General features: G+C 50.7%; 2 protein-coding genes across 7 annotated transcripts in view; both read right to left on the reverse strand.

The window, feature by feature from the left end:
- Positions 1–265: 265 nt before the first annotated feature.
- TMEM115 (transmembrane protein 115) lies at positions 266–5,248 on the reverse strand. The gene is made up of 2 exons (XM_063114768.1): positions 3,931–5,248; positions 266–1,060 (listed from the first exon to the last, which is right to left on the reverse strand). Exons 1-2 carry the CDS (start codon positions 4,779–4,781, stop codon positions 856–858), a joined length of 1,056 nt encoding a protein of 351 aa, XP_062970838.1. The 5' UTR covers positions 4,782–5,248; the 3' UTR covers positions 266–855.
- A 6,387-nt stretch (positions 5,249–11,635) lies between these two features.
- Positions 11,636–13,683, reverse strand: part of CACNA2D2 (calcium voltage-gated channel auxiliary subunit alpha2delta 2) — a 132,527-nt gene continuing 130,479 nt past the window's right edge. For all 6 annotated transcript variants that reach the window (XM_063115462.1, XM_063115461.1, XM_063115460.1 and 3 more), the window contains one exon: positions 11,636–13,669. In XM_063115462.1, the coding sequence (XP_062971532.1) occupies positions 13,529–13,669 (141 nt within the window). In that variant the 3' untranslated portion in view covers positions 11,636–13,528. The remainder of the gene's footprint in view (positions 13,670–13,683) is intronic.

The following is a 13,683-nucleotide window of genomic DNA, read 5'->3' on the forward strand; positions in this document are numbered from 1 at the left end:
TCCTCTGGGCAGAGACAGAGGGACTCCCCAGCTGGAGATCAGAGGGAGAAGGAGGCAGTAAGGGTCTGAGGTAACAGCTCTGGGAAGGCTGCTTGGCAGTGGGCATATGGTGTTGGTGGCGGGGAGGAGAATAAGGGCAATGGGCTTCTTATCCAGCTGGAGTTGCCACAGAGACTGAGCCCTTGAGCCAGTAAAGTCCTTGTCTAACTGCAGTTGAACATGATGAGGGGGCTATACAAGGTGGCCTGACAAAACCTAGGAGTCATACCTCAAAGAACTGCTTTATTGATACTGTGAGACTGGGCTTGGCTGCCCACTCAAGTGGTCCGGTAGAAAATACCTGGGAGCTGTGGCTATTCTGGCCCAGAAGCAGTCACAGCCACAGCAGAGGGAAACAAATCCTGACATGAACATAGTCTTTCTGGGGGTGGGCAGGGATGTGCAGCCCCACGCTGGCTCCTGCACTGGCTGGGCCCCCAGGACATTTTTGGCAAATTCTTGCCTTGGCTCAGGGGTCTTGGCAACCAGTTTCATATGTGAGGGCCAGGCCAGGAGCTATGGCACCAGTGTCCCTGCAAGCCACTTGCTTGGGACTGCCTGCTGAGATATAGTCTTACCTCAGATGGGGGCCTGGACTGGCTGATGCCTCAGGCTGCATGCCTAGCATAGTGGTTGTCTGGAGTTGGAACCAGGTAGCAAGAGTCCTGGGTAGTGTTGGCGAGAAATAACAGAAGGCCGTAGAAACCTCCAGCAGACCTTCTTCCCTCTCTTCAGGGCAGTCAGTGTCCTGGAGTAGCTGAGAGGATGTGAAGGGGGGCTTGGGAAAGAAGGTGCTACACTCAAGGTGGTCTGGAGTTACAGCTTTGGGGGAACTGCCTCGAAGGTGATGAGACTGGATTCTGGGGCAGCACCCTTCTCTGGGGGCATGGGAGCTTTGTCTGAGGGCAAGGTTCTGTCCACCTTGGCCCCAGTATCCTCTTCATCATCATCCATGCTGGGCCAGACGGACTGGTCCTCCACTCTCTTCAGCCGCTCATTGAGGGCCTTCAGGGCCAGTTGCCTGGGGCCAGAGGAGAGAGGACAGGTCACTCTGGGTTTGGGCTTGGCTCATGCCCTGCACCCTTCCCCAACAGGCTGACTCCTCCCCTTACCATAAGATTCCTTCCACCAAATCCCATGGTTCCCCCTCTCATGCAGGGCCCAAGGCTCCCCAGGGATTGGATTAGGGCCCACACTGCCATCAGAATGAGGATCCAAAGGCTGTATGTAGTCTTCCTTTCCCTAGCTGGGGCGCCTCCAGGCTGAGAGACCCAGCTGGGTGTCTGCCAGACTGCCAGCCAGGCAGGCAGAATGGTTCTGAGGATGGTGGCTAATTGCAGGTGGAGCTAGTGCCCCAGAACAGATGGGTAGAACAGCGAGTCCTTTGAGATGTGAGTTTCTGCCTGGGCACTGGTATCATGTCTAAGGAGAGGGTTATTAACTCTCTCCCTCTCCTTAGGGATGGTCTTGAGCCTCTTGGCCTCTTGTGGGGGAAGGCTGGAACTCAGCACCTCCCTTGGTTCTCAGGCTGGGAAGCAGGGCCAACTTGAATCAGTCCAATCTTCCTAACTGACTCTAATATCCTACTTCCCAGAAGAATCCCAAAGCCACCAAGGCCTGTGTTAGAACAGGGACTTGGCGGAGGCCTTGCAGGAAAAGGAGGAGGAGAAACAGCCCATGTGGGTAGGGCACAGGCCAGAGCCTACTGGTTCCATAGGAGAGAGTCTTGGAACCCCACCTTTGCGGGGAGGTGGGAAAGTCCACTAGAAGAAGGTATACACATGTGCTTGGGACCATGGCTGACCAGAAGGTGGAGTGCCCATGCTGCCAGGCAACACTTCCAACAGTGGCCACTGTGCCTTTCTGTGTCACCAACATTGGGACAGCATGTGTGGCCAAGTTCCAGCAGAGCAAAAATCTCTACCACGCCAGGGAACATGACAGGATAGGCATATAGGACAAGGACATGGACATAGAAAGCTATAGCACACTTCCACCCTGCCCTCCAGCCTGGCACATGGCAAGGTGACACAGACTGGACAGTCCTTCCTTGCTGCTATCCAGGTCCCCATCCCGGAGATGCTCTTGCCAGTTCTGTCTAAAGCCTGCCAAGGCAGAGAGAGAGCGTCATGCTAGTCATTTCCTCTTAGGGGTCAGAGAGACAGAGGAAAGCCCACCTTCCTCTACTAGTAGCCCTTTTCAGTCTGGGAGTGGCATGCAAACTGAGCAACCCCCACCCCCAAGTAAGCTAACGACCATAATGCTATGCCAAGAACATACCTCCTGAACCCCCTCATCCCCCCACCAACCTGCCTCCCCCTGTCCATTTTCTTTGGCCTGGGCAGAGGTTTTCTGAATGCCCAGCCAACCCTAAGAATCTTTTTTTTTTTCTTTTTAAAGATGGCCGGTAAGGGGGATCTTAACCCTTGACTTGGTGGTGGTAACACCACGCTCTCGCAAGTGAGCTAACCGGCCATACCTATATAGGGATCCGAACCCGTGGCTTTGGTGTTATCAGCACCACACTCTCCCAAGTGAGCCATGGGCCAGCCCCAACCCTAAGAATCTAAGACCCTTCACTGGAGAAGGGGCACCACTGGCCTGGCTCCACCTGAATAGTTCTGAGGGCAGCTCAGTTCCTACCAGGCCCAGCTCTCCTGGCCCAGTCTCTTCCACCAGATAAGGTTAGGATAGACCTCTGTCTTTAGGACTTAATCACCCACAGAGATCCAAGCTATAGGGCTCAGAATTATGTCTGCAGCATGCTGTGTATACTTTTTAACACCTACTACCTTGGACCATAGTAATCTATGGCCCTTCCCCAGCTGGAAACTCCTTCAAGAAAGGGATATGTCCCACAGTCAATTCCACAGCCCCAGTGGAGCATAAGCACGGGGATAACTCTTCATCTGAATTCGTAAAGCTTCCTGCCAAGAACCCACCTCACAGTGAGCAAAAGCAGGAGTCTTTGACAAATGCAAAGAAACAAAGCCTACCCCAAATTTCATTACTCAAGTAATTGCCTCAAAAAATCAAAAATAATGTTGGAAATGAAGCTGTGGATCTCGTGGAAGGTGGGACCACTCTGGTGAGCCCACAGATCTGGAAGAGAGAGTGTAAGAGCTGAATTTAAAAAGATCTGTCCTAGATATTTAAATAATAAAGTTATATATTTACCATAAAAAATAAAAAAATAAAAATAAAAATATAAGAAGATCTGTCTTGCCCTGGCCAAAGTGCATCCAATGAATAATTCAGCTGGGATTTCTGATGCTGCAGATAACTTGGTTTACAGACAATGTAAAAGTCATCTCCACTCCCTGGTGTGGTCTGGTCGGCAGGCTCCCGTGGTGGGTCACCTGGGTTTATTAACACATGCCCACTGGAGGGGGGTGAATTTGGTAATACTTCATGCTTCCCTCTCAGTAAGTGGCAGAGCAGCACAGCATCTGAATTAAGGCCTAGGAAGAGGACAGAGTTCAGCATTTGGAAATTGGGGTGGCCTAGACCACCTTTTAAGGACTCCAGGTCTCCTTCCCTGAAGGAAAAAGACCAGCAAGTTGTTGCTAGCTTCCACAGGGTGGGTGTCTATGATTCTGAGAAAGGCCAGGGTTATATGTACCTCCATCATCCCCTCACACAGCATGGGCATTTCTTGACACTTAAATGGCCTGGGTATGAGAAAAGCACCTACCGGAGCCCAGAACCTAAATGCTGAGTTCCTCAAGGCCAAAGACTGGATTTGATTTTCTCTTTCTGAATCTGCCTCAACATCTGACTCTAGGTCTCCAGCATATGTACAGCAAGCACCTCAACAGATAGCATGTGACTTGACCAATACTTGACCAATACTCTCCTAGCTTGACAATATTTTGGAAGATTTCACAGTACCTTCTCCGCTCAGCGTCTTGAGGGTCTGTGCCTGGGAGGCTGATGGTGATGGAGGATGGGGCACCCACATCATAGCGCTTCACTGTCTTCTGGCATATCTTTACCTTCACCAAGAGACCATGCACCAAGTTCGCCAACAGCCCCACCACAGGCTGCAGGATCTCAGGGAAGAAGGTTGCAAAAGCAAAGTGGTCAGCCATGTCCCCTCGGCCCCGGCTATGACGCTGGTAGAACCGCAGGTACACCCAACTGGAGAGCAGCCCGAAGCCATAGGAAGCCAGTGCCGGGCTCTGGAGCAGGGTGGCCACCCGCAGCAGGAGCAGCAGCGCCAGTAGCAGCATGGGCACTACGCTGACGCGCACCTGGGGCACTCGCAGGACCACACAGTCCCCCATGGTTTGCTTGAGTGCGACCAGGACACCACCTAGGAAGCCCAAGGTGCCGTGGATACGGACAGTGAACAGGTAGACCAAATTGAAGGAAGCCATGTAGGTGAGGAGGTAGGCGAAGGCCCCCAGCAGCCCCACAGACACATTTACAACTGAGAAGAAGATAAGCAGCTCCAAGGCACCCCAGAGGGGCTCCAGCAAACGGCCGGCCACCACCACCGTGGCCAGGCTGATGGCCACGTCCCACAAGTGCTGCTCCATCAGCCCATGGGTAGCCAGGGTCCAGATCCAGAAGTTGGGGGGAAAGAGGTAGCCTGGGGTGACTGCCAGGCAGCCCGTGTCCACGGCGAAAGAGAGTAGGTAGAGTAATAGTACCGCCGCGCACAGCGCCTTCACCACCACGCTGGCGCTGGCCAGGATGGCCCCCAAGTGCTGGCGGGCGCCCGGTAGGGCGCGTTGCATCTTCCCGGCGGGCGTCGGCCTGAGGGAAGGGTCTGCTGGGGCTAGGGGCCTCCCCGGGGCCTCGTCCCAGTCCGGCCCCGACGGGAGGCCCAGTCCCGGCCTAGTCACTGGCCTATGGCCCTGCTGAAGGTTCCGCCTCCGATCGGGTCGGGCTCTGGTCCCCAGGGGCCGAACAGGGGCTTGTCGTGGGGCCGGAGCTTAGGCCCCTCGCCCGGGACCTGAGAGAAGGCCCTGAGTGGCTTCGGCACGCCTGACTGCTTGCCCACCCCGTAGATCCCGCGCCAGGCCGGATGGGCTGGCGTTGATCTCAGGGCTGGGCCTCCTCCATCCACTCTGGGATTTTCGGTCCGCGCGGGACTGTTGTCTAGTTCTAGGCCCGAGTCAGGTCTGGTTCTCTCCGGCACGGCCTGGGTTTTGGTTTCAATCGCACCTCCTCCCTCTTTGGGGCCGACAAACACGGGTGCTGCGCCTGCGCGCCCCCAGAGGCGGGAGATGCCCTCTGAGCTCCTGTCTTCCGGTTCCTGGGCATGCTGGGATTACGGATTCTTTGGCCATAGCCCACGGAGGAGCGGAACGGGATTCTGGGTAGTACTACAAGTCCCAGGAGACTGTGCGCCCAGTCCGTTTCTGTTAGTGGTGAGAGGAGGGTGTACTGGGAGTTGTAGTTCTCAGGGCCGTTCCTACCGGTTCTCGGGAGGCGGAAGAGGGTGAATAAGCATCGCTAGCCTGGGGAAGCAGCAGGGCGGGTTTGGGAGGCAGCACAGCCCTAAGCTGCACACTTGGTGAATTCCCCGGGGAGAGTGGCTCTATTTGTGTATGTACATCTGAATGGGTGACTCCTCGTGGGCAGGTGTTGTGGGTGCGGATGTTGAATGATCGGTCCTTTGTGTGTATCAGGGTGTGCGAACTGCGCGGTTTGTTGAATAGGGTCTGACCCAGTTTGGCATCCTTGCTGTGCCACTTGGGGCTGTGTGACATTGCCCAAGTTCCTGAACCTTTTTTTTTTTTTTTTTTTTGGTTTAAAAGCTTGCATCCTTCAATAATACTAGAATGCACACTCTTGCACATACGCAGGTTTGCAAACATCCCTGATTATCTTAGAATAAATTGAGGACTGGGGCAAAGGTAACGCCCATTACCAGCGTGACCTGTGACACTGTGCTGATCTGCATTCCCACTGTTACTGTATGCGAAGGCCGCTTCCTCCATGTCTTTGCTCTCTTTTGGTATTGCCAACGTATTTGTTTTCTATTGTTTCTGTAGTAAACTTAGTGGTTTAGAACAGTACAAATTTATCTTACCGTTCTGGAGGCCCAAAGTCCTAAAATCAAGGTGTCAGTAAAGGTGAATCTGTTTACTCGCCTTTTCCAGCTTCCAGAGGTGCCCGCGTTCCTTGGCTCCTGTCCCCTTCCTCCACCTTCACAGCCAGCAACACGTCATCTTCAGATCTCTCTCTCTGACCTGCTTTTGCTGCCATGCCTCCTTCCCTTACTCTGACCTCCTACCTCCTTCTTAAAAGGACTCCTGGGATTACATTGGGCTCACGTAGATAATCCAGGATTATCTCCCATCTCAAGATTCTTAATTTACTCACATCTGCAAAGTCCCTTGTGCCATGTCAGGTAACATATTCGCAAGGACCAGTGATTAGTATATGGACATCTTTTTTTTTTTTTTTTTTTTTTTGAGGGAGGAGGCATTATTCTGCCTACTGCAGCCATCCATTTAAATCTTTGCCAATTTGTTAGGTAACAAAATTCTTATCTATTTTTAATTGTGGCCTTTGATTATTAGTGAGCTTGGTAAGGTTGAACATATTTTCATACGATAATTGGTTAGGTGTATTTTATCTTTTGTGAACTGCCTCTTTATAGCCTTTGCCTACTGACTTATTTTTTCCTTTGCCATTTTCCAATTAAGCTATTTTCTGTCTTGACTGGTTTGTCTCTTTGCATGTTTGGGTTGTTTAACATTTTCCATGAGTTTTTCTTTACACCTGCATTCTATATTTTCTCTCTGTATTTCAAGTCACATTATGATTTTGTGGTTTTAGCAATTGTTTGGAAAGAGAACAGTGACTCACCGCAGCCCTTTAGTTCTTGGATTTCCTGGAATGTCACGGTCACTGAGGAGGTTGTTTTAGGACGTTGATTCTTTATGAGGTCATGAAACACTTGGCCTTCTACTTAATTCTTCCTCCGCCCTCCTCACCATTTGACATGGCAGTCTTATCACGCTTTGTCTCTTTTTTTGGGTGGCTGGCTGGTACTGGGTTCTGAACCCTGGATCTTGGTGTTCTCAGCACCATGCTCTGAGTGAGGTGACTGGCCAGCCACCTTCCTTTGTCTTCTAGGGAGTTGGGAATTTACAGTTGCAAATCCTTAGCTAACCAATAGGTGTGAGCATCATTTTATTGACTTATTCAACCTGTATCTTTCAGGTAAATCGGACGTGTCATTAGTTCCTTTTATAAAGACAGAAAGGAATCTGCTCGAATTAAAGCACATTAACCTTGGCTTAAGCACATTAATGTTGGCTTAATTCATCTGCCATTAAAAACAAAACCAAGGAGTACTTTCAATGGTGATCCAGATGCAGAGTTTTTAATTAATTAATTAATTTTTATTGAATCATAATTGATCATACCTATTTTTTTTTTTTTTTTCAGATCCCCGTACTGGCCAGACACCCCCACCCATCAAAAAAAAAAAAAAAAGAATGGATTGGTCATTTTAATTAATTAATTTATTTATTATTTATTTTTATGTGGTAAGATAACAGTTTTATTTATTTATTTTATTTTATTTTATTTTTTAATTTTATTTTGTCGATATACAATGTGGTTGATTACTGTGGCCCATTACTGAAACGACACGAAATCAAGGGTTAAGATCCCCTTACCGGTCATCTTTATTTATTTTTATTTATTTATTTTTTTAAAAAAGATGACCGGTAAGGGGATCTTAACCCTTGGCTTGGTGTTAGCACCACGCTCTCCCAAGTAAGCTAACCAGCCGTCCCTATGTAGGGATCCGAACCCATGGCCTTGGTGTTATCAGCACCACACTCTCCCGAGCGAGCCATGGGCCAGCCTGATTATACCTATTTTTGAGGCTCAACGTTAACATATGTTGATCAAATCAATATTATTAGCATATATATTATTACAAACCATGCTTATTTTTTATGCCCCTTATCCAATCTCTCCCCATCCCCCATCTCCCTAACCCCTCTAACCTCTGATAACCCTAGATTTCTTCTCTCCTTCTGAAAGAGTAACGGTTGCTCTGTTAATAGATCTAGATGATCTGTCCAGTGCTGAGAGAGGTGTGTTCAGTTTCCCCACTGTTATCATAGAGTAGATGCTTTTTCTATCACTCTGGAATGGGCTTTGTGGAAAGAGACATTCTCTTCTGTTCTTTGGTCTCTCCTGGTGACTCTCCCTATGTCAGTGCACTTGAGTGGTTGGCGGGCCATCTGCACAGTGGTTGTGCTGTCTAGCTACTTTTGCGGCAGCCATGGCTATTATGGTGGCTGTGGTGGGCCACCTGTGTGGAAGTGGTGATTTTGGCCTCCTCCTTGCCTGGTTGCAGGAGGATGGGTCAGTCCCTGGCTCCATTTGTTTTTACATTCTAAGATGTTGCGGAGCAGTTGGGTGGGAGGGGGAGAAGAGAAGGGGGAAGGAAATAGGGTGGGAGAAGGAGGAAGGAGGGGAGGCATGCTTGAGGCCCGTAGCACACCCCTTATCCTGCAGGGGAGACCAGGGGGCTTCCAGTGGTGGTTTGGTCATTGCTGGGTTGAATGCAGATGTCAGGGGTGTGGCTGAAGCCCTTGCCCCCCCACCACCGTGGCTCGGGAAACCAGGGGGCTTCCAGTAGTGGTTTGGTGGTCGTCACTGGGCTGGTTGTGGGTGTCGGGGGACATGGCTGAGGCCCCCGGACCTCTCCCTCCCTGGCTTGGAGGCCCAGGGTGCTTCTGGTCTTCTAGGTTTATAACTGTTCTTCGGTGAAGTGAGACCTTTACTAGTTAATATCAAACTTTGTCTCTGGTCTGTGGGTATTTTGTTTTTTCTTCCAGTTCTGTGTTGGATTATTCGCTGTTTCCACCACTTAAACTCTTCACTGGAACTAATCTGTTGTCCTTTGCTTACTTCTAAAATGGGGAAACTTCCTGTGGGGACCAGCACCTTGAGACCTGTGGTTGAGCTAAATTGCTGCTTTGCTGCTGATTCTATGGGGAAGGCTTTTTGTGCAGCTCAGGTTTTAATTGTTGACCCTGTATGTACTTCTGGGTCTTGTGAGGTTTGGTACACCTGGGTTATGTAGAAACTCTGGCCTGGGCCTGAGTCTTTTCAGCAAACTGCTCCCCCTGCAGATCTATATTCCTGACCGGTCTACACAGAGTGGGCCTGTGCTGATTGGGGGGCAGATCAGCTGTCAATGCTGTGCCCCAGTGTTCCCCCGGGGGACCCATCTCCCCATCACCCACACTCCAAACACTTCCTGTGGGACAAGCCATGCACCAGTCCTTCGCGATGACTCACCGGCCTCTCAGTGGCTCCTTTTTTCAGTTGTTGTGGCTCCTCTCTCCTCTGTGGGTCCATAGGAACCCTGTTAATGGTCTTGCTGGCCTGAGGGCCACCAAGGCCCTCTTCTCCCCTGCCACCTCCAAGCACTTCATAGGAAGGGCACAGCTGTGGCTTTTGCCAGCTCTTGCTCCGTGCACTCACCAGCTCCAGCCTTGAAGTAGCTGGGATTTGGAATGGTGGGAGCGATCCTTTCTTCCTCTCATTGTGGCTTCTCCTGCCTTCATGCACTCTGTAGGTCTCTCCTACTCTTCCTCTGAGCTCTAGCGGCCCCAGCTTGGCTGTTGCTGCTTTTTATAGTTGCAAATTGGTTGATTTGTTGGAGAGAGTGACACTGGGGACCATCTTGACTGGACCTGAACCTTTTTGAAATTTATTTTCACGGACCGTAAAATGGAGATGATGACAGGATCAAAGGATGTAAGGGATCAAAGGAGGTATCAGTGTAAGATGCCAGTTCACCCTGGGTGCTTAGTGAGTGTGTTGTCCATGTTGCCTTTGTTACAAGTGAGGTGGACTTGCCACGTGAACCCAGGGCTCTTTCTCCCAAAGGGATGAGTCTGGGCCTCCCTCAATGACTCTCCTCTCCAGCAGGCTTCTGATCACCACTGGAGGAAGAGAGGTCTCCCCACAAGCCTGGGCCAAGCTGAACCCAGGCACCACTTCAGCCACAGTGGTTTCCAGCAAGTTGTGTCCTGTATAAACCGTTTTTTTGGTTTTTTGTGTGCATTAATTTTTTAAAATATGTGTATAATTATATGACAAAGTACTTTTATAAAGTTCAGAATCCCTTCTTTTCAGCCACTGATCTCAGTACAACTGGAGACGTGTGCCTAGCCTTCTAGCTTGCAAAGGGTGTTGACACCCTTTATCTTTGTTTGGGGTTTGGGTTCCCACTGGATGCCACACCAGGGTAGAGTTAACAGATTTAGCTAATCAAAATACAGAGTGCTCAGTCAAATTTGAGTTTTACATAAATAACGAATTATTTTTTGGTGTAAGCATGTCCCAAATTTTTTAGTACTGGTATGCCCCATGCAATATTTGAAACACATTTCCATCCTAAAAAAATTATTTGTTGTTTATCTGAAATTCAAAATTGACTGGGTGTTCTGTATTTTATCTGGCAACCCTCCCTACTCCAGGACTTCAGGGCTATTGCGGGCCATGGGAGCTGTCTTGGGGGTTGTGGGTTAGGCATTGATCTGTGGCCAACCCTGCAGAGGAGTAAGGAAGGCCTCCTGCCTTGGCTGAGGTCTGGAATGCCCTCTATCTATTTAGCCTCCAAGGCCCCCCTCGTGCCAGCCACCTCCTCTCAAACCTTTGCTGATTTTTTAGCCTTCTCACTTGGAGGGAAGGGATCTCTCCTCTTGCTCAGTTGGCTCATCTGCAGTATGAGGATACACTAGTACCCACCACTAAGGCTGTGGTGAGGACTCAGGGGAATGCCAGCCAGGTGAGTGCAGAGTGAGAATCCCCAGCTCTGCGTGTTTTGGAGAATGGGCTTTGACCGCACCTGCTGGGATACCTCTGCAGTGGAGGTTATAATTCTCTTCTCATGAAAAGAACGCAAAGGTCACACCAAGTAGGGTTAGCTATTAAGAAGGTTGGGATTAAAATGAACAAGGGTAAAGGACTTGCAGGACAGAGAGGCCTGAAGGATTCGCAAAAGCTGACTTTGCATGAGCTCCAGTTTGAGGAGCAGTAGAAGCAGTGTCCTGGTGCCTCCCCTGGACGAGTCCAGGTTTGTAGGTGAGCCAGATCCCATCCTCCTCTGGACAGCAGGACTAGGCCCCTGAGTGCTGAGGTTCAGGACACTACAAGGGGCCAACCACGTTTCAACTGGAGGACCTGCCCATCAAGCCTGGGTGGTTGACTTGATGGCTGAACCACCTACCTAACCAGCACCTAAATCAGCATCTCATCTCTGTCTTCTTTCCTCTAGGGTCCTGGCCTTGAGACTCTGGGAGGTCTTTTTAATTTTATTTATTTATTTTTTTAAAGACAGCTTTTTTCCTGGAGGTTTTTGGAAGATGGTATGAGACAAAATATGTTAAGGGATTGGCACTAAGTAGGCACTGGAATCATCATGCCCTATGGCCACAGGGGACCTGGATTGCCATGGCCTTTCCTCCAAGCAGAGTGGCCAGTGGGACCCTGAGGTCATGGCCACCCGTCTTCATAACTACCCAGTCCTCACCCTCAGGCCAACACAGTGGATGAGAACCGTTTGAAGTGAAAATATGAACATTATTTAATAACTGATCTTTTGTAATAAACCATTTGAAAATATTTTACAAGGAATCACACACACAATATTTTACAAAGTTTCTTGACTTTTTTGTCGCTGTTGTTTTTCTGACTTGTCTGTACAAAATAGAGCAACAACAACAAAAAAAAAAAAGGGCAGAGAAAAAGAAATGGCCCCCCCTAGTCCCCCAGCCCAAGGTGAGGGGACAGCCAGGTCAGGTGGGCAATGAGAAGGATCAGACCCAGCAGGGGGTTGGACAACTACCTGATGGGGATTATTTTGTCTGTTCTTCTGTTTTTAAAACTTAAATTATATATTTATTTTTCTGTATATGTTTGTTTCTTTTTTATTTTTATATTCTCCATTGAGCACCTGACTACACTACAGTTACACACATGCCCCCGCAGGACACAACCAGCATCCAGGCCAGGTGCACATCATGGACGTCCACCATGGCACCAGCAGAAGGCATGGACCATACACACACACTGAGAAAGCAACAAGCAACATTACATTAATTAACGAAGCCATTAATTAATGCATCACCCTCCCCCCTCCTCCCAGTCCATCTGAGCCCCATGGCTCCATCCCCCGCTGCCCTCACTCTCCCACTGGTCCCCCAGGCAGGGATGCCTTTGGGGGAAACGACCAGAATGAATGATGTGAAGAGATGTGCTGGGGCCCAGCCTCTGTGTGTACAGAGTGTGTGTGTGCATGTGTATGTGTGTGCAAGTGTGTGTTCAGCAGGGGAGGGGCAGTTTGGCCTCCTGGGGACAGGAGTGTGAGTGTGTGTGTGAGTGAGTGGGAAGGAGATAGGGAGTGGGCACAGGCCTGAGTGTGTAAGGGCCAGATTGGGTGTGAGATGGCCCAGCCAGGAGAGACCAAGTCACCCCTGCTAAGGCAAAGGGCGATGTCTGCTGGGGGTTCCTCTGCTGAGGGGTGCAGGCAGTGGCATGTAGTCCCACTGGGGGCCTGATACTAGTGAGAAATGGTTATACTGAGCACCTGGCAGGGTGAGGGGCACTTGGGGGACACTGGTGGCTAGGGGTAGGACAGAGGGGTCTTCACCCCCTGCCCCAGCATTTGGCACTGTTTGACATTCAGCTTTAGAGATGGAGGACCAGCTGGGCTGCAGCTCAGATTAGAGGCAGGTGGTGAGCAGATGAAGTGTGCAGATACCAACCCTCCCACCAACCCCCTGCCCCGTGTAAGGCTTTGTGTTTGTGAGCCCCCACCCCATGGTGTGTGTGTCTGTGTTTGTATGTGTACCCTCTGAAGTATGTCTAATGTAAGTCCAGTTTCTACCCTCAGGGTTCCAGGTGTTTATGGGGTTGTGTCTAAACTGATGCCACTGACTGTTCTGACACCTGCAGGGCTTTGGGTGAGGGGAACATGGCCGTAGGCCTGAGGGGCAGGAGTCCATGGGGGACTGCCATAAGACCTCTGTCCTGCCAGGATTTATGCTGGGATGCACAGGCCTCAAATTGCCCATCTCACCTTCCTCCATTATTTTCAGGGAAACCAGGTTTGGGTTTGGGTGGGGAGAAGGGCTGGGCTACAGAAGTCCAGCTGAGGCAGGGTCCCTCACACAGAGGGAACCTACAGGCAGGGCAGGCAGCGGGGGCCTGGTTTGGCATCAATACACGTGGCCTCTCTGTCCCAGCCCACTGGGATAAATCCAGTGGGAAGCTGGGAACACTTGGACAGTTCAGCAGTGAGACGTGGCTTGGATGCCAAAGACCAGTGGTGCTCTCCTTTAGGACTCCCCCACCCAAAGGTGCAGATTCTCGGGGCCTGGCGAGTTCAGGTCCTTCAGTGAGGGAGGGACGAGGCTCTAGGCGGGGAGTGTGGGGCAGGAGGGTGAGGGAGAGGCGAGGAGGCCGGGGTGGAGGTGAGGGTGGAGTGGGGCGCTCAGAGGCGGCGAGAGGCATGTGCATGGACTTGAGGCTGTGGCCGGGGCGGCAGGCCCAGGAGGAGCAGCAGCTGTAGAGAGACCAGGATGCCCAGCGACGGCGGGAAGGAGGCTCCACGGCCACAGTCTGAGGTATCTTCCTGCGGGGAGAGAC

This window comes from Cynocephalus volans, chromosome 11, assembly GCF_027409185.1.
Source record: "Cynocephalus volans isolate mCynVol1 chromosome 11, mCynVol1.pri, whole genome shotgun sequence".
NCBI lineage: Eukaryota > Metazoa > Chordata > Mammalia > Dermoptera > Cynocephalidae > Cynocephalus > Cynocephalus volans.